This window comes from Vulpes lagopus, chromosome 7 (genome assembly GCF_018345385.1).
Source record: "Vulpes lagopus strain Blue_001 chromosome 7, ASM1834538v1, whole genome shotgun sequence".
Taxonomy (NCBI): Eukaryota; Metazoa; Chordata; class Mammalia; order Carnivora; family Canidae; genus Vulpes; species Vulpes lagopus.
Genome location: NC_054830.1, coordinates 18,108,380 through 18,128,213, shown reverse-complemented (window position 1 = coordinate 18,128,213; position 19,834 = coordinate 18,108,380). Strand labels below are relative to the sequence as shown.

The 19,834-nt window shown below is 50.7% G+C and overlaps 3 protein-coding genes across 4 annotated transcripts in view; 1 reads left to right on the top strand and 2 right to left on the bottom strand.

Moving 5' to 3' along the window:
- The window catches only part of IHO1 (interactor of HORMAD1 1), a 51,124-nt gene extending 50,465 nt beyond the window's left edge, over positions 1–659 (bottom strand). Inside the window, exon 1 of the mRNA XM_041763616.1 lies at positions 559–659. The gene's annotated coding sequence lies outside the window, so the exon portion shown is untranslated. The remainder of the gene's footprint in view (positions 1–558) is intronic.
- Positions 616–10,883, top strand: C7H3orf84 (chromosome 7 C3orf84 homolog). Its single transcript, XM_041763626.1, has 4 exons — positions 616–642; positions 2,373–2,486; positions 9,410–9,466; positions 9,840–10,883. The coding sequence occupies exons 1-4, from the start codon at positions 616–618 to the stop codon at positions 10,242–10,244; spliced, it is 603 nt and encodes a 200-aa protein (XP_041619560.1). The 3' UTR covers positions 10,245–10,883.
- A 134-nt stretch (positions 10,884–11,017) lies between these two features.
- KLHDC8B (kelch domain containing 8B) lies at positions 11,018–16,142 on the bottom strand. 2 transcript variants are annotated; one of them, XM_041763624.1, is made up of 6 exons: positions 15,744–16,142; positions 14,295–14,803; positions 13,052–13,216; positions 12,486–12,710; positions 12,286–12,387; positions 11,018–11,871 (listed from the first exon to the last, which is right to left on the bottom strand). In XM_041763624.1, exons 2-6 carry the CDS (start codon positions 14,668–14,670, stop codon positions 11,675–11,677), a joined length of 1,065 nt encoding a protein of 354 aa, XP_041619558.1. In that variant the 5' UTR covers positions 14,671–14,803; positions 15,744–16,142; the 3' UTR covers positions 11,018–11,674. The 2 variants fall into 2 exon arrangements, with proteins under 2 accessions (XP_041619558.1, XP_041619559.1); XM_041763625.1 differs by lacking the exon at positions 15,744–16,142 and adding an exon at positions 15,271–15,724.
- Between the last annotated feature and the right edge of the window lie 3,692 nt (positions 16,143–19,834).

Below are 19,834 nucleotides of genomic sequence, written 5' to 3'. Positions count from 1 at the left end.
ATAATCTGTCATCGTGGCCCTCTCTGCTGCCCATGGGCCGCCCAGCCACCCAGGCGGCGCGCTGCAGCTGGGACCGCCGCCGCGCCGGGAGCTGGTTACACAATTTTAAAACGCAGGATTTGCCTCTAAAATGTTAAGGGACGCCTGGGTGGCTCAGCTGTTGAGCGCATGCCTTCAGCCCAGGGGCTGATCCTGGAGTCCCGGGATCGAGTCCCACATTGGGTTCCCTGCAAGGAGCCTGCTTCTCTCTCTGCCTGTGTCTCTGCCTCTATCTCTGTGTCTCTCATGAATAAATAAATAAAATATTTTTAAAAAATAATAAAATAAAATGTTCTTTGATATTTCATTGACTGTGAGTTCATTACACTCCACTGTGGAGTATGTTTCTATTTGTTAATGCTAAGGAGCAGATTTCTCTCGAAGTAAAAACAAGCAGGAAGCACAAAGGAGTAGCAGGCTGGGCACTGCCTCAACAATCTCAGCAGCATTATGCAGTCACAACTCCCTAACTCCCTTTGTCACTAAGCAACAAGAAGTTGACCACTGAGAGTCTCTTACCTCAGACATAGCCTCAAAAAGACAAGAGGAAAGTTTGCCTTTTTACTTCCTGGAAGGATGCAAAGTGCGTTAGTAGGCTCCTGGGTAAGAGTGCACTTTACATTTAATCTTGGCTCCTGGCTCTGGGGTAGTACCTGAAATTTGAATGAATCATGAGAACAAATTTAGTAAGGAAGATTTCATCCAGCATCCAGGCTGGTGGAGGACCCATGCCCCCTCTGCCATTCTAAGATCACCCCTGGAGCCTACTTAGTCTTTCTGATGCCATGTCTTTTTCCATGGGTCCTGGTCTCATGCTAACCAGCTGAACCTCCTAGTCTTCTAGCCACCCCATTTATTCCCAATTCTTTGCTTGGTCCCCCTAAACTTCTGAAGTTTGACTGCTCTCTATACTCAGAACATCTTGAGAGCAAAGACTGTTTTCCACCTCTATAGCCCATGCCTAGTCCCTTGCTTGGAATGCAGTAAAGGCAGCCTAGTAAATAATATTGAACTAAACTGAATAGAGAGCACATTCAACAGATAGTAGAAAGATGGTCAGACAAGCTGGGCAACCCAAACCCTCAGTGGGATGAGAAGATAAAAGGCTTCTCAGTCATATATAGGAATCTGCTATGATGGCCAGAGGCTGAACTTGGGACAGCATCTTTCTTCACTGGGCTATAATCATGGAGGACCAGATACACCCTTCCTTTCCAGGGAACTCTCAGGACAAAGAGTTCAGCTCTAGGAGTTCCCTGGCTAGACATGGCTGCTGTCCACAAGGTATCCATCTAATGATATCCACACAGTACAGCTCCTTCTTAGAACCCTGATAAATGCTCATTTCTGTCTTTTGCCAGTCCCTGTCTCTGAAATTCTCTCCAGAAGGTACTACTGTTGGTAAAGTACTTCTTTTGAAAAGCTTATTTCTTGTTTAGGTGCTCCAGTTTCAGAGGGTATCCTTCTTGCCCCAGAATAGCAAAGTATGTGGCAAACAGGTGTTCATGACTTTGTCAATAGATGCCTAAGATGGATTCATTCAACCTCCAGGGAAGGATCCTATCACCAGCCAGTGGCCCTGTTATCAAAACTTCTCAGTGCTCTGAATAATCCCAACTCAGAACCTGTCTGGTCCCCTCCCCTGCCAAAAAGTCTCTCTTTGGTCTTAGAAGAGAATCCGTATTCTTAAACTTGTGTGGGCCCTGCCCCTCCCTGACCTTAACCTGACTGGTTTGCTCATAATCCTTTAGTCATAAGGATTTTAGTTCTTTTCTGTTCTTCCAACATATCTCTCTCTTTCTGGCCTTGGAACCTTTGCTCTTTCGGTTCCCATCACATAGAATGCTCTGCTATTCCTCACACAGCTGACTCTTCATGTTCAGGTCCCACCCTCATTGTCATGAGGGGCTATCCCTGTTCCCTGTCATTCTTGATCTAGTCATCAGGTTATTTCTTCCCTGACTCTATTTGCTGTGTCTGATTCCTTCACCAGAAAGTTCACAAGGGCCAGGATATTTCTGTCCTTTTACTGTTGTCTCCCCAGCTTATGTTAAGGCCTAATGAAAGAAAGAGGGGGAAGGATGGAATAAAGGAAAGAAGAGAAAAGAAAAAACATATACCCTTTCTCTACACACACATAGCTCTCCCAGGTGGGTCAGCATAGCCAAGGCCAGCTGTTCTAATGATGGATGGGAGACAGGTATCCCTCTCCTCAGATTCTTTGTATTCTGTCAGTAGCTCCCAGGAGAGGCTTTTGGCCTGGGGACCCTGTGGGTCTGAGACTCAGAGTCAGGGTTTGGGAGGGATTCATCCTCATGCCTGCCTTATTATAGCACAACACTGGCTTCTATGGGCACTACAGAGGCCAATTCAAGAGTGAAAGTGCTCAAGAATACCGCCTTGCAGCCAAGCCCCAGCCTCCAGCAGTGTTCCTGCAGCGATGTCAGGTACAAGGCAGCCCTGGGGGCAGCTGGGGTGGCTGGACCAGTTTCTGCTGCTTTTGGACCCCAAAAGCATCATCCCCAGAACTACCACTGCTGGACTGACACCTGAAGCCAGCTTATCCTCAGGAAATGCATGTGGCCTGGCCACTCTTCCCTGAAATGGCAGGTCTTCCCCCTACAAAAAGGGTGGAAAAGAGCTAGTACCAAGCTGAACAGTCTTTCTCAATGCTCCTTTTAGGTGAAAGGAGGGTCAGGGCCCAGTTTGGGTAGGTGGCCATGGGGAGAGAGCTTCCAGAACCCAGAAAGTAAGCCTTCAGTTTTGCCAACAATGGCTCTCAAGCTCAGATTCCTTGATGTCATGGAAACCTATGGTCTAATTCACAGTCAGCCTTGTAGTCCAAGGGGCTCAGGAGGCCTTCACTGGTAAGGGAAGCAGAATATAAAGTGTCTAGGTACCCACCCACATGCATAGCCAAGGAGGACTGGAAAGGAGTGATGGCAGAAGTGGCTAGAAAAAGGCTTTCAGAGAACAGGAGAGAATGCAGGGCCCAGACCCTCTACTGCTTCTAGTGGAGACAAAGAGGGGGCACTGAGCATCAGTTGAGGTTCTAACAGTAAAAAGCTTACTCAAAACAGGAGAACTCAGTAGAATGCACATGCAAAGGAGTGGATGTGAGGACCTCAGGTAAAGGTGGTATCATACCCTCTCTCTCTGTGTCTCTCATGAATAAACAAACAAAATCTTAAAAAAAAAAAAAGTTTTCTTATCTGTAAAAAAAAAAAAAAAAAAAAAAAGGTGGTATCATAGGTTGGTAACAACCAAGCGGTCACTGAAGGGACAGGGGAAGGTATGGGTCCTAGAACCCAAAAGGAGAGGGAGGTGTGGAGAGAACCACCCAGAGAAGAGTGGTGATTTTGGGTAGAGAGACACAGACAGGTGGGGGCTAGTCTGGGAAGGAGTTAAAAAAAAAAAAAAGAAAGAAACATCTCTTTCCTTCCCTCCATCTCCTCCCAGAGTTTTCCAGTGGCCAGAGGGAAGGCAGCCTGGTGAAAAATGCACTCAGACCAGCCCCCCCTGGGCAACAGCAGGGTGGAGAACATGGAAGGGGACCTAGAGGAGTGTCTGGAACATGCTCTGCCCACTGCAGCTTCTTACTTCCCAGCCTCTAGCCAGATCCTACTTGATCTGCCATCTGAATTCTCCCTGACTTATTTTCCCAGGTCAAGAACAGGCTCCTAGAGGCTACCATGCCTGAATTTCCTTAGAATTCTCAGTTGGAAGGGCTTCCTGACACTGCCTATAGATGAGCCAGGTCCAAATGCAACTCCAGACTGCTCTTCTGGGGCCACCTTCCCTTGAGAGTAATGGGACCTGGGTAGTGCAGGGACAGAGGCAGACGGGGCTTCCTGCTGGGTGTTTGTAGTAGCCCAGTGGCAGCTATCATTCTAAAGACTACAACAGCCTCTCAATCTGTCCCCCAGGAACAGAAGTAGGGAACATGTTTTGGGATATGTTTTAATTGAAGACTTGCTACATAAAGCATTTACTAGCATTACTAGCAGTCCCAAAGAGCATAATCTATGTGTCTTAGGTTGATTGTATAAATGCAAAGTCTGGTGGCTCTATGCCTAAAGCTTTTTCAATTAGTGGGACTGCTTGGTGAAGGTGCACATTTTATTTTCCTATTAGCTGAGAGATACCAGGTTTCAGCCAGCTGCTTGCATCTATTATTGTTGAAAACCTTTTCAATACGTGATAACACTTCTGTTTAGTTTGGGGCAAGTAGAAATTTTGCCTATGTCATTGAGATGCAAAAAAAATTCTCTTTTCTTCTTTTTCTTTTTCTCTTCTAGGCCAGATTAATTTATTTCTAGCCTTCACATGCCTAACTCTTAGGACATGTAATTCTGGTCCTGTTTGTTCTTAAGGTCAGACAAGAGTCCCAGGGACTCATGGTTTGGAGTGGGTCCTTCCTTGATGGTGCCATGATTGTTGTGTCCCTCCCTGCCCTACCCCTCCATACCTCAGTGTGTCACAGGGGTTCCTTACTCAGCACCCTACTGACTGTGAAATGCCCAGGCTTCACAGGGGCCCTTATAGCCCTCCCCCATGCAACTACTGCCGCCAACCCCCCGGAAATCTACCTTTCCTCCAAGGCTTCTTTAACTGGAACCCCAGCCCAAGCCCCACCTGCTCAGAGACCATGGGTTTTATCACCTCAATGGAAAAGGAGCCCTAGAAACCAAGATGCAGGTGAAATTCTCCCCAGGGAAAAGAATACTCAGAACTGCCTGGGTGGAAGGAAATGACTGCACTTCTCACCAGGCTCTCACTATTGTCGGAACAAAACTTGAGTCAGTATGAGTCAATACATTATTCCGCCACTGTAATAGTGAGTTTCTCTTTTCCGGGGATGGTGTCTAAAGGCATTCAGAAGGACCCAGAATCTGATATACCATCATAAGCCATCCTATCATACAGCCTCTAACAAAACTAGGCTATCCTAAACTCCTGGTAATAGAATTGTGTACCTTTATACCAACTAGGTTGGGAAAGCACCAAAATCTGCATATGGCATATGACCAGGAGGACTTCAAGAAATTTGTGTTGTGAGACCTAAAGTTCTTATGAGGTTGTCTAAAACAAACAAACAAACAAACAAACAACACATCAGCAGGGCATATGGTAGTTCCATATATGCTAAGTGTATGTATGAACATATCAAGCACACTTTCCTTACTGAGGAGAAAACCACTGTGAAAGTGTTGAAAGCACAAGCACAGAGTCAGTCTATATATATATATATATATATATTTATTTATTTAGTATATATTATATATATATATTATATATAATATATATACATAAGTAATGGGACCTGGGTAGTGTAAGGACAAGAGGCAAACAGGACTTCCTGCTGGTTGTTTGTAGTGGCCCAGTGGCAGCTGTCATTCTAAAGACTGGAACATCTTCTCAATCTGTCCCACAGGAACAGAAGTAGGGGAGATTATATATATATATATATATATATATATATATATATATATATATATATAGAAAGAGAGAGAGAGAGAGAGAGAGAGGGAGAGGGAGAGGGAGAGGGAGAGGGAGAGGGAGAGGGAGAGGAAGAGGGTTTTCAGAGTCAGAACTGCCTCCAACAATAGTGGCATCCACATTCTAAGGCTATGTACAATTCTTTAGCAAAAGATAGAGTTGGAGAAGAAATTTGGGAGTCAATTGGAAATTGCTACAGACCCTTAGTATTATTGAAATTTTTATTGAAAGGACTATAAATTCATAACTTGTGAGAAATAATAGAGATCCCTTCTATACTTTTCCCTGTTTTCCCCAATAATAACATTTTGAAAAACTATAGAATAATATTGCAACCAGGACATTGACATTAATGCAATCCACTTATCTCAGATTTCTAGTTTTACTTATACTCATTTGTGTGTGTATTAAGATCTATAAAATTTTATTACCTATGTAGGTTTGTGTATCCATCACCACAGTTAAGATACTGGCCAACATCGCCAAGTATCCCTGGTAGTGCCTTTTTATGACCAGCTTCCTGCTACTTCACCCTTTCTCTGTCCCTAATCCTTGGCAACCACCAGCCTCTTCTCCCTTTCTAAACATTTTTTTTTGAAGATTATATTCATTCACTCATGAGAGACACAGAGAGACAGGCAGAGGGAGAAGCAGGCTCCACACAAGGAGCCCAACACGGAACTTGATCCCGGGACTCCAGGATCATGCTCTGGGCTGAAGGCAGGCGCCAAACTGCTGAGCCACCCAGGGATCTCCCCTTTCTAAAATTTTGTCATTTCAAAAATGTTATACAAATGGAATGATACAGTATACAATCTTTGGAAATTGGCTTTTCTTACTCAGCATAATTTCCTAGAGATTCATCTCAGTTATTCATGGCTCATTCCTCTTCATTGCTAAGTAGTATTTTATGGCATGTATATACCAGTTTGTGTAACCACTCACCTATTAAAAGATATCTGAGCTGATTCCAGTTTTTGGCTCTCACAAATAGAGCTGCTACAGGTTTTTGAGTGAACATAAGTTTTCATTTCTTTGGCATAAATGCCCAGGAGTGCAACTGCTAGATCATATGGTAGTTGTATGTTTAGTTTTTAGAAGATACTGTCAAATGGTTTTCTAGAATGATTGTACCATTTTACATTCTCATCAGCAAAGTATGAGTGATCTGTTTTCTCTGCATTCTCCCAAAATTTGATGTTGTCTGTTTTTAGCCATTCTGATAAGTAGGTCATGATATCTCATTGTGATTTTAATTTGCATTTCCCTAATGTTTAATGATGGTGGCAAACATTTTTTTCACGTGTTATTTGCCATATGTATATCCTCTTCAGTGTAATGGCTTCATGTTGTTTGCCCATTTTCTAATTAGATTGTTATTTTACTGTTGAGTTGTGAGAATTCTTTATATAGTCTAGAAATTATTCCTTTATTGGATATTTGGTTTGCAAATATTTTTTCCCGGTCTGCAGCTTGTCTTTTCATTTTCTTTACACAAACTTTCACAGAGCAGAACTTTAAAATTTTTTGATGAGGTCCAGTTTATCCATTTTTTCTTTTATTGCTCTTGTGTTTTTTTTTTTTTTTTTTTTTTATGATAGTCACAGAGAGAGAGAGAGAGAGGCAGAGACACAGGCAGAAGGAGAAGCAGGCTCCATGCACCGGGAGCCCGACGTGGGATTCGATCCCGGGTCTCCAGGATCGCGCCCTGGGCCAAAGGCAGGCACCAAACCGCTGCGCCACCCAGGGATCCCATTGCTCTTGTTTTTGGTGTCAAGTCAAAGAACTCTTTGCCTAGTTCTAAATACTGAAGATTTTTTTTTCCTATGTTTTTTTTTTTTTTTAATTTTATTTATTTATGATAGGCACACAGTGAGAGAGAGAGAAGCAGAGACATAGGCAGAGGGAGAAGCAGGCTCCATGCACCGGGAGCCCGACGTGGGATTCGATCCCGGGTCTCCAGGATCGCGCCCCGGGCCAAAGGCAGGCGCCAAACCGCTGCGCCACCCAGGGATCCCCCTATGTTTTTTTTTAAAAGGCCCCGGGTTTTTAATCCCTGTCGTGTCAGTTTGCTTTATGAGGAATGAAAGGTAAGGCTGGCTGGCTTCCCACCTTCATGGAGCTTTTATTCTATTTGGAAACCAACACCAGCTGTCTAAGGCAGGAGGTACTGATAGGGGAGCTTGTCAAAGACACATACCACAGAAGATTCTCATTCAGGAATCTGGGATGGAGCTAGCTTCAGCCTTTTATCTAGGAACCTGTTGTCAGCCATTGCACATATCCTAACCCAGCCAAGACTGACCTCATCAGATCAGACACTTCATTCAGGTCTGCAGCAGGAGAAGCTGAATGGCTGGGGACAGGGAACTCTGGGGGCAGACAGCAGGCACAAAGGCAAGGTGGATGGTCCTGGGAGAGATTCCTAAGATTCCTATTGAGGTCTAGGGGCCTGGGAGGTGGTCTTTCTCTGCCTGGGGATAGGGCATGGTTCTCTGGCTCCACCTGGGCCAAAGGAAATACTCTGGGGACTTTCTGAACCCTACTCATTAATTAAACAGCAAACACATATTTTCTCAGGCACTGGGCTCAGTGTTGGAGTTACAAAGGTGAGCAAGACAGATAATAACCTTTGCCCATAAGGAGCTTATGTTCTAGTCAGGAGCCTTAGACACTAAGCAACATCATACTATGTAGTCACACAGTATGCCATGTGAAAAATGCAGCCTGGGATGATGGCACTGCTAGTGTCAGTGCTCGAAGAAGCCCTTTTAAGAGGGAAGTGAGGGGGAGTCCTACAGCCAGCTGCCCGACTGCAGAGTCCCAGACAGAAGGCACAGGTGGTGCAAAGGCCCAAAGTGGGAATTGCTGGTGTGTTTGAGGAGCTGGATGCCAGGGTGGTTCTAGGTAATGGAGAGATCAATATTGTGTGCGTCTCATGGACCACTATGATGATTTTGGCTTTTATAAACATGAGGAACTATTGTGGATTCTCAGCAAACAAGGGAAGTGATCTGATCTGCATATCAGAAGAATCATTCCTGCTAAGAGGACAATAAACCGGAGGGGAAAGTTTGGAAGCAGGGAACCAGGTAGGAAGCTCTTGCAATAATTCAAGCAAGAGAATAAGGTGGCTCTTGGAACAGGGAAAGCAGTAGACATGTTGAGGAGTGGACCAATCCCAGGCACATATTGAAGGAGTAATCAACAGGATTTTTTTGGACACATTGGATATAGGGTGTGAAAGAAAAGAATCAAGGGGACTCCAAGCTGTTTGGCAGGATCTATCTACCAGCATCTGACATGGAGAAGGCTGTGAACAGGTAGGATTGGGGAATGATCCAGAGTTCAGTCAAGTGTTTGGAGATGCCTGTAAGACATTTACAAGGAGATATGTAGGCTGTTGGCTATTGAGTCTGGAGTTCAGGAGAGAGCTCAAGCTAGAAAGACAAATGGCAGTTTCCAGGTGGAACTTAGGGCCAAGAGTTTGGGTTGTTGATGAAGGACTAAATGTGGAGAGAGGGGAGGAGAGAACCAAAGCCTGTGCTGGACAATCTAGAGTTAAAGAGCCTGACATGAAACTTGAACCACTGCCCTCTAGATGGACGGATATCTCAGAAGATGCCTCAATCCCTTCCTCAATCAGCAGCCCTAAGAGACTTCTGCTTTGGAGGCAAATGCTAGCATGAGACGTCCTAGGAGTGAGGCATTGCTTAATTTGTAACTGCTCTTTCAGGATTTTGGCAAGTTTAGCAGTTTAGGGGTAGTGGCTCCTGGCACCTCCCCTCCATTATAGGTTCTGAGGCAAGATCTTTAAGGGCAGGTGAGCATCATTTTCCCGCATTCATCTTCTTTCTCTCTGTCTTTAAAGGAGCCAGTGCAGCGACACTTCTTTTCCAAGCATGACAACCGTACGTCTTTCGACAAAGTGAGTACTGAAGAAAGGAGAGTGGGTAGGGCCCTAGCCTAGGTTGAAGCTGAGGTAGGGTGGAGGGGATAAGAAACTGTGGGGAGGGAGGACTCCTGGCAACCTCTCTCATTTGGGAAACAGTCCATTCCCCAAACAGAGGTGGTACCTCTGCTTTGATTTCATTTTGCCTGACAATGCACAAATATCCTAGGGGTCACTGACTTTCTGGAGGCTTCATGCTGGAATATAAGGCATGGCTGGGGAGGCAGGCCCAAGAGGCTGGGGTACAGGCCAGGGGAGCCAAGCATCACCAACGAGGCTTGGGTTGGGGAGGGACCAAAGAGGTGGTTGGTACCAGGACTGTGGGCCAAGGGCCCATATTGTTGAGGAGGGCCCCTACTGCCTGCTGCAGGGAATCGGAAGGCGGAAGGACCTGGACCGCCTGTGGCAACGGCACACCTTCCTGCGCTGGGCACCCTGTGAGCTGGAGTTGAGCCAGCAGCGGCCTCTTGAATCCTCCTACCAGGCCAATTTCCAGTCAGGCCCAGGAGTCAGTGACTTCCCTCAGCGTCTTGTCCACTTTGTGCAGATACAGCCTCCCCGTACCAGCACCACCTACCAGCAGAACTTCTGCCAGCCATCCCGGGGTGGCTACTGTGGCAACAACATGGGGTCAGTCACCGACACACTGCCTGACCTCCCAGGGATCCCAAGACCCAAGCTGCTGCAGCATTACCTTCATGCTGGGGTCTCTGAATGTCTAAACTGGTCCAGAGCATTAAACAAAGATAGATGACACAGCGGTCTGTCTGTGCTTGCAGTCCAAGTGGTCTTAGAAGCTTCAGAGCAGTAAGGCCCATGGCACCTCTGTGCTGGGCAGGGGAGGTGCTGCCCTGGGAACCCTGCCACTAAGCAAGAAGGGATAAAGCCTGCAGGAGGTTACGGGTTCAGGAGGGTTACCCTGGCTGCAGCAGATCAGTTCTGGGACCCGAAATCCATTTCTGCAGTAAACCCAGATGTGAGACCCTTGCACTCTTGTGGCTGCAGGAAAAGCAGAGTCAGTGGGCCCTACTAGTGAGCAGCAAAGACTGGAGGAGGAGGCTGGCAGCTTTGATTTCTCCAGGAGGCTATCACGCCTCTAGGGGTCTGGTGGGAGGCCATGCAGTTCTGTCTAATGTGGGACAGTGGGGGACTGCCCTGGCCACAGCCCCCACTAGACCACCCCTCCCTATGGAAGTAAGCCAAGACTTTGAGGAGATGCTGCATGACACAGATCTGGTATTCACTCATCCTGATCCCGTGGTGCTTTGTTGTAGTTTTCTGAGCTCTTCTCTGGCTGCCTTTGAGTGCCCTCTAACCCCCAAGACAGCAGAGGGCAGCAGTCATATCACCAAAAGAGAAGCTAAGGCTTAGGTGGGGGCTGAAACACCAGAACACTTTGGGGGCAGAAGCCAGATCCAAAAGGCTACTCTGGACCCTCATCCCTGGGAGAGTGTAGGCCCCTGAAGGAGAGCAAGCAGCTAGCTACAGGGGCAACACATGAGTCCACACTGAGGGCCATACACCACATTTTAGCAGCACTTTTACTTTCACATCTGAACTTCCTGGGTCCTCACAACAGCCCTGTGAGGTAGGTAGGGCAGGAAGGTTTCAGAGATCCCCATTTACAGATGAGGATGCTGAGGCACAGAGAGGTGAAATGACTTGCTCAAGATCACACAGTCAACAGTGTAATGGGCCCAAAGCCAATATTCCCCGGGTCCTCTGGAGGGTCCTATATCCACTCCTCTATTTCCTCTGTGTCCTGTGACCTCTCTGAACTTGCCTGGGGCCACAGAGGCCTTCAAGGTAGACTGACAGCTAGGATTTCTCAGGAACAGCCATGGGGGTGAGCCTGGTCAACTCCAGGTAGGCACTAATCCTGTGGGGCATGAGGCCAGCTCTCCAATCCTCCCACTTTCCGGTTGGACAGAGGGCCCAGTAGTTCCAGAGCAAGTGTGGAGCTAGGCATGATCCATGAATGAATGGGGATAAAGGTGGGTATAAGCATATGTGTCCTGCACTAAAGACAAAGTCCCCTCACTCTTTGAGACATTTGCCTCAAGTGCCTGCCCCTGTGCCTCCCTCATCCCACAGAGCCACAGTGAGCTTCTTCAGCAGCAAAAGGAGCCACAGATATTTGCCTCTGGCACTGCGTTGCTCCAGTTGACACATCCCATCAGGCATTCACACCCCATCACGCAAACACAGAGCCTCCACAGCTTGGCTGGGACCCTGGGCCACACCCCCAATGACAAACAGCCGAGACCCAGCCTGCAGACTAGAACAGGAGCAGCGGGCTGTGGGCATGGTGGGTAGGGCCTCCCAGCGTCGCCGGGCAAGGCTGAAGCCCTCCACAGAGCCCAGAGGGCATGGCTGGTTTCCTGCAGGAAGGAGACAGAAGTTGTAAAAGGCACAGGCCGCAGGGGCTCCAACTCATGCTTGCTAAGCCCAAAGATGGCCGAGTAGGCATTACCCCAAGATGGGCTACCAGTGCCTTGCTACTCATTGCCCCCATTCATCATTTGTTAATTTCTTTAGATTTGTATTTGTACATTCATTCAATGGTCATTTGTCCTGTTTCTGTTTCCTAGGCCCTTGCTGGTACAGAGCCCATCAGTCAGGTGCTGAGGGATTCCCCAAGAGTTAGGCTATGCAGACTATACCCGATCTGTGTAACGGATTGGAAAGGGAAGCTCACAAAGCCCTGATCCCTGGAGTGCCTGAAGAAGGGCAAGAGGTGATGGTTCCTGCTTGGGGTTATTCCTTCCTGTATTGGGCTCCCCAGAGATACTCACCAAGGCCCCCGATGGCCATGATGTGGCCCCCAAGGGAGCCAACCACAAAGTCGGCTCTCTTATCCCTCATGCGTAGGCTGCGGGGCAGCTTGGTCCAGGACCCTGCAACAAAGGGGAGGTCAGATCCAGCCCCACAACACACCCTGTGCCCCTCCATCCCATGGGAAGTGGGAGGACAGCCCAGGCTAGCCACTGCTCACCATGTTCCAGGTCGAACATCTCCACAGTGTTGACAAAGTGTGGGCGAGAGTAGAAATTGTGCGGCCCAGGCTGCTGCAGGCCACCCAGGCTAAAGACATTGCCTTCCGCCATGGCACAGCCAGCAAAGGCCCGGCGGCTGGGCAGGCTTGGGTGCCGGGTCCAGGTACATGCCTCCAGATCAAAGGCCTCAAAAGCAGTCACTGGGAGCTTTCCCTGGCGGCCCCCTGCCAATGGAATTGGGGAAGCAACCTGGGAAGGAGCCTGGGAGGCCTGGCAGGCTCCTCCTTCACCAGGTTGCTAAGCCTTCACCACCGCCCAGCCTAGCCACCCATACCCAGCTGTATGCACACCAGAGCATGGATCACCTACCCTGCCAATCCTTAGGCACTGGGGTTTGGTTTTCCAGCCCTAGGAGGGCCACCAAAGGTCAGAACCTCCAAGCAAGCCTGGCTCACTCAAAGTTTCTCTTGTCCTGCCATCTCAGGCTAAACCTTATCCCAGCCAACCTATGGGGATAGGTACTTCTGCACTTCGAGCCTCTTTCCCACATCCCCCAGGCCCTTACCCAGGACATAGATCTTGTTCCCGTGCAGGAAAGTAGAAGCCCCGTAGCAGGGTGTGGGCATGGAGGGTAGCGAAAGCCAGCAGTCCCGTCGGGGCTCATACACCCGAACTTGGGCCTGGGGGGCCGTGTCTGGGCCCATTCCCCCCAGGGCATACACCATACCATCTGCATAGAAAAGAGTGATTCAGAGTGTACCTCAGCCTGCCAGGGCACCCTATCCTGACAGCTGCCCTGGTCAGGTCTGGGGGTGGCTAGGGGCCCACACGTTTGTAGTACCCCTCCCAAGCAGCAGAGAAACCCTCCTTCCTTCCTGGAGTGGGGGCTGGGAGAGCTAGGATTCCTGCTCTGGCCAGGGCCCCTAAAAGTGAAGAGCAGGAGGCAGATGATCTAATTATAATCCATCTCTGTCTCCCTGGAGATGCTATGGCAACCAAGCCTGGCATCTAAGCAGGACTGGTGGTCAGACCTAGAGGCCACAAGGTGGGGGCTCCCCTAGGGAAAGGAGGGTGGAGGATGGTTTAGGTCAGGGAGGGACATATGGGGATGTTAAGCATGGTTCAGACTAGGGAGGGAGCTCTGGGGATCAGCTGGGGGCTAGGAGAGGGGCTGAGGATTGTAGGATGGAGGTGCTGGCTGCAAGCCTGCTGCCCAGAAGCCCTGCCAGCACTTCTGTATTCCATCCTTTCATTAGGGTAAGTTCTGGCCCTGTTACATCCTCCAGGTCAGCTGGGGGCACGTCTGGGGGCCTTGGGGAAATGGGTCAGTCAGCTGAAGGCTTCCATGGCAACTATCCCCAGGCCAGCTTGGCCTTCCCATCTCAGACTCCCTGGTAAATGTGTACATGGAAGGAAGAGGGGGGAGGGAGTCTAAGCACTTACTGGGCTCTGAGCCAAGGCCCTGCTCCCTTCTTCCTCCCCTAGACTATTTATAACCCTGAGAGTCATTGGGCTACCCCTCCTTACCTCTTAGAGAAGAGGAATGGGCAGGGAGGTGGTTAGGGCCTCCCATCATGCTGGAGGCCAGCCTGGGCTCTGCCTCCCACTTCACAGCAGGAAAGGGCAGTTAAGACTGCTGCTAGCTCAGCTCAGAGCTAGGTAGGAAGGGGTCTTTACAAGAGTCATAGCTGTGTCCAGGGCACTCAGACAAAATTTACAGCTCTTGTCCAATTTCTGAGGGTAAGGGACCATGTCAGAAAAGAATGGAGGGTGTTGGGCACCTGAGGGACTCCCTTAAGGCCACTCACCTCTCTCCACAGTTGCAACCCCCATGGCTGCCTGAGGGAGGGTGGCCCGACGCTCCCAGCGGCCCTCATCAGCCAGGAAGGCCTCCACGGCAGCTACAGGGCTCTGACCCTCATTCACACCGCCCACCACTAGCACCTGCTTGCCCAGCACCACAGCAGCCGCACCAGCCCGGGCAGTGGGCAGGGGTGCCAGCGCAAGCCATGTATGTGAGGCCATATCCAGTGTCTCGGCAGTGTCCAGGGGCAGGCCAGCCCGGCCACAGCCCCCCAGCACTAGCAGGTGCCCATCCTGGTATGCCACTGTACCATACACCCGGCAGGTGGGCATGGGTGGGAACACCTGCCAAGCAAAGGCCCGGCCACCTCCTGTAGCCATGCTGTTCACCTCCAGTGGCAGGCCATACTATCTGCTCAGGCTGCAGGCCTCACTGAGGAGCATGATGGGGCCTCATCTTGACTCTACCAGGGCTACAGGGAGTGTCTGAGCAGTTCAGGGACCTTGCCTTCACCTGGAGGAGAGAGGGAAAACAAAGGGTCAGGGCCCCTAACCAGTCCCTCGGGGTACAGGTGAGCAGTCTGTAGCTAAGGGCAGGACTGGCGCAAAATCAGTCGTGGGCAAGGCACAGGGAGGACCCACCGCTGCTGGCTAGCACACCACTGAGAGGCCTTCCTGGGTGGGAAAGAGGGTGGATTCCCAGATACTCCGGCAACTTCTCCCCTTCCTATGGGGCATGAGGGATTCTCCTCTCAAACCCTGCCCTCACCTAAGAACACCCAACATCCCTCCCCACTTCAAATCTAGGTCTTAGGTGGGTAGTAAGTTGACCAGGATAGGACACTCCACCCTGGCCCCCTTCTCTTCCTCTTGACAATCCTCATCTGGTGCTCTGCATGAATAGAGTCCTACTATACCCGCCTCTTACTGCCTTCCGGGGTGCCCTGGGCAGCCAGGGATCAGACTCCAGGGTATACTTACAACCCTTTTGGGGGCCATTCCATAGAGATCATCCATTCCCAGCAGCAAAAGGCCAAGATCAGAGCGTTTGAGACTGGGAGGGGAGGAGTTGGACGCCAGGGTCCCACATTCCCTCTTCGGGTCTAAGGGGTTTGCCCATGCCAGGTTCCCAGAGGCCAGTCTCCTTGGTGTCCAGAAGTAGGGAGAGGGGTGTTTTTTGGATCCCATGAGCATATGACTCTAGACTCCTATAGTCCAGGGCGTTTCCAGTAGGAATGAGCAGCTGGACTTCCAAGTACCCGCACAGCAGATCCCCAAGTTCCTCAGCCTCTCCTTTCCCGTGGGGGCCACGCTCCTGGGACCCTTGGCGTGATGGCCTCCTGGCCCCAAACTTCGAGCTCGCGGGAGGCGGGGGGCGGGTCCAGGCGAACGCACTTAGGGCTCTGCGCCCCGCGCCCCAAACTTCCCCTGAGCGCGGCTCCTGCGGGACTCACCGGCCGGGGCTCCGGCGCCGCCGGGGCGCGGGGTCCGCCGTTCCGGGTCCGTGCCGGCTCTGGCTGGGGCTGAGGCCAGGCTTCGGCGGGGCTCCGGCGGGGCTCCGGCTTGGTTCGGCGCGGGGCGGGGCTGGACCGGGTCCGCCCCTCGTCCCCCCCTCGACTCGGGAAAATCTCCCCCTGCCTTAACCCTGCACCTGCCGTGGCCGGAACAGGGCGCGTCGACCCATAGTCACAGGCAAACCTGTAAACAGACAGACGGACATGTGGACGCTGGGCCTGCCCAGAATTTAGGGTCCGACCTTGGGCGAGGGGAGAAATGAGGCAGCAGTGAGCAACACAACACGTGTATGGTGGGGGAGCGCTCAGAGCGGGACCCAGCCTAGGAGCACCCGCGTGGTGGGGGGTGAGGAGTAGGGGGTGGCGGCAGGGGGCGGGCCTGCAGAACCAGCTGGCTTGAGGGGCGGGCGCCCGCCCACCGGCAAGGAGCTTGTGGGAGCCCAAAGACTGGCTTTGCGGCGGCGCCCCCTGGAGGCCACTTGGGGCGTGGCTTGGGCCTCTGGTGGGGGCGACGGCTGGGTCGCACTTCCCCAGGAACGCAGCAACGTGTAGAATAAGTCTTACGGTGGACATTGAGGCTAGCAGGGGATGGAGGAGCGGACAGTGCCGGCCTCAGTGCTTGACAGGCCCTTCCACAGGCCTGGGTGGGGGAAGTATGCAGGCAGGGTAGCTCTGAGCAAGGAATGAGCTTCAAGAGTCAGAGGCCAGGGGACCTCCCCAGACAAGTCACTCTGTAGGGCCTGAGGCCTGGGCTATTCCCGGACCCAAGACATTTTGTAACTGTTCATATCCAGGGTCCTAGGCCTGTCTATAGCCAACTCTGGGACCAGGTGAGAGCAAGTTGGGGTGACAGAGGACTATCTATTTCAAACCCAGACCCTGGCCCAGCCTATCTTCTGGGCATTCAGAGTATTGGCTAAGTCTGTGAGCTGCTGGACCATTTGTGCAGGTTAGTGGTCACCTAGAAGAAATCCTTGTGGTTGTCTGTGCTTGCCACTATCTTGTCCCTCTTTCATGGACAGTGTGTGTCTCATTTTCCTCAGAAGCACATCTGGAGACAAAGATATCAGTACACACAGTTAATGTGGGAAGTGAAGCCAGGAAGCACCAGCAGAGGAGTGGCAAAAAGAGAAAGCAGCCAGTTAAGTTAAGGCTGTGTCATTAAGCAAGTTACCACTGTGGGCAACTGGGGCCAATCTTGCTGGGTTCCTTCCCAGAGCAAAGGTTGCTTGAAGAATTCATTCTCAAATCTCCAACAGTCATGGATTGAGAGCAGCTTGGGGGGCATTAACTCCTTGGTTTGCCTAATTTCTGAAGCCAATCCTGAGTGTGAGCAGAGCATTCTTCATGATCAGAGAGTCTGAGCCCCTTTTGCAGGCTGGCAATTGGAGTTGGAAGGCCTCCATGGAAATGGTGATCCAAGGCCAGGTATAGAACCTGGCTTCCATCTTCTCACTCCACTCTGCTCCTAACTTGCTCTTCACTTAGGCCACTGGTACCTTCCTCCACAGAGTGTTCACATCGCTCTGCAAAACCCCTCCCATTTCCCACTATTCCCTTTCCAGGCCCTTTCCTCTCTCTGGCAATTAAGCACTTAAAAGTCTTCCACTTTGATAAACTTCCCAGTACCCCAAGTCCCTCCAGTCTCCCCTTCCTCCCCTCCAGTCACCTTGATATCTGCTACTCTATGTCCACTGCTTCTCCAAAATTGCTTTTGCCAATGTCACTATGGAACACCATATAGCTAATACTATGGGTCCCTACAGTCTTTGTCACAACTGAAATTTTATTGACATCCTCAAAGTTTCATTTCTTGTGAACTTGGGACCTCTGCTCCAAATTGTCTTGCTTCTCAGAGTCTTTTGCAGGCAGTGCTTCCTCTTGTCCCAAGGAAGCAGCTCCTCAAGATCCAGCCCTGGCATTTCTCCTGTCACACAGACTCCCTCCTGGGGTAATCCCTCTGAGGCCCACTGGCCTCACTCACAACTAGATCTCCACCAGATTTCTCTGGTCAGGTGGAAATGGGTCTAGGGCCCATTACTCAGGCCTGTAAAAGATGCCAAATGAAGAGCAAGGGCTGGATACTGGGATTACCCTGTAGTCTCTACCAACCTCATCTTTTCTGATCCCAGTTATGCCTACAGGGTCAGCATCCACCAAAATCCAGGTCAAGTCACACACTTTGCTCTGATGAATGCTCTCATAGTTCCATCTGGGACATACTGAGCACTAAGAAGAAGAAGGCTCAGCTTCTCTCCAGGATGTTAGGATTCCATGACTCCTACTATCCCAGTTCTAATGTCTGCAAAGGATAGAGCCTGGAGATGAACCTGCCCTACCTGTTACTCCATTTTGCACTGAACTCTGGGCTGGACATCGCCAGAGAGTGATTCGCTTTTCCAGGACACACCAAAAACTATGCCATCCCTGAAGGCTGGGCCCTACCTCCTCATGGGGCTAGCTTCTGTTTACACAGTCCTGACACCACCTAAACATGGGAGACCAACACTGCTGGCTTTGGAGAAGCTGTGGAAGACAAGTGGGGCAGAAGATGAGGCTAGATTGGTCCTGAGATTACCAGCTAATCCTCAACCATGGATGGGACAGAGATAGGGCTCACCCACAGCTGGGGACTGGACATACTAAGGTGGGACTTCCTGATTGTACCAGGAGACCCTGGCCCTTAGGACTCCACACTTCCCTTATTTCTAACAGGATGAGGGGCTAGAAGCACTGACCCCAGAGGAGCAGGAGAGTTTGCATTTATTGTTGGACACCTTGGCTATCTTTGAAGGCACTGAGGATCTCAGTGCTGAGGCTCTGGGAAACTCAGAGTTACTAGATAAGGCTTAGGGCATGTTGGGTATTTCTCTTTAGGGGTGCCCAGACCCTTATATATAGGCAGGAAAATGTAGCGCAAGCCTGAGGATCCTGGGGTCCTACAGGGAGGGAGAGAAGCTATTAACCAGTCCCTAAATGAAGCATCCACTCACCCTCTTGTGACTGCCCACAGGCTTCCACCTATCCCCAGCTACCAAATATGGCACCATTATACATATCAGCGTCCAAGTGTTGTGACAATATTTCTGCCTCCTAATTCAGGCTCTGACTCAAGTGTAAATGTCCCCACTATCTCATCCATGAAACTAGAGCTTCCATGCTGGCTCCCAACCTGGACTTGCAGGGGGCCTAAGGGGGGCCTTTGGTCAGAATCCAACCTCTTAGACTCCAAAGGTTAATTTCAACCTGTGTCATCTCACCTGGTGCTGTTTGGGCAGTGGCCTCTGTAACCACCACCTCTCTGCTGACCCCAGGGTACAGGTAGCAAGACTGAGGTCCCAGTCTCCTAAGCAAAAGGATAAGGATTCTGGGCAGAGTTAAGACTGAAGGCAGACTTCCTGCCATTGACAGGGCTGAGGCTGGGCAAGGGTTCTCCCACCACGACCATGCACATGTTCCTAGGCAAGTACACTGGTATTCTAGGACTCTCAGATTGGACATGGCCAGCTTTGGGGTGGTGGCAGCATGTATGTGCATGCCAGTCTTTCACGCCACGTGCCAGCCTTATTCTCAGGAAGAGAGGAGGGCCTGCTGCCCTTGGGGAGGTACCTCTGCAACACCCCCAGGCAGGCAAGAGGCATTCCTCTTTCCTTCTGGTCAAGAGCTTAGGACAGAGGCAGGCCTTGTCCATGGCTGTGGGTGGACCAGAGCCTGGAGGATGGCTTGGAGTTTGCAGGGAGTCCCTCGCACATGTCTCTGCACCACCAGGCCCGTCAGAGGGAATGTCAGTTGGGCCCTGACATGTCAGGGAGGGCTCCTGTGCAGTCGTGCCTGGGACCAAGTCTCAGAGCTCTTGTGCTTCTCAGACTCTTGCGCAGGTCCGGAATGGATTTAGAGCGTTTCCTGTCGCCACCTCCTCCAGGAAGCCTTCCTTGGTACCCACCGGCCCTGCTCCCAGACTTTGGGGGAAACGGGGTCTCGAGGGGTCAAGGGTCACTAGGGCGGGCCCGGCCCCGGAAGCGGAAGTGCGG

Coding starts and splice junctions, on each gene's coding strand:
- C7H3orf84 (XM_041763626.1), top strand. CDS start 616: ATGCAAAGTGCGTTAGTAGGCTCCTGG. Junction 643..2,372: donor GTGCGTTAGTAGGCTCCTGG/GTAAGAGTGCAC, acceptor GCCTTATTATAG/CACAACACTGGCTTCTATGG. Junction 9,467..9,839: donor ACCGTACGTCTTTCGACAAA/GTGAGTACTGAA, acceptor ATTGTTGAGGAG/GGCCCCTACTGCCTGCTGCA.
- KLHDC8B (XM_041763624.1), bottom strand. CDS start 14,670: ATGGCTACAGGAGGTGGCCGGGCCTTTGCTTGGCAGGTGTTCCCACCC. Junction 13,217..14,294: donor GGTTGCAACTGTGGAGAGAG/GTGAGTGGCCTT, acceptor TTTTCTATGCAG/ATGGTATGGTGTATGCCCTG. Junction 12,388..12,485: donor GATGTTCGACCTGGAACATG/GTGAGCAGTGGC, acceptor CCTTTGTTGCAG/GGTCCTGGACCAAGCTGCCC.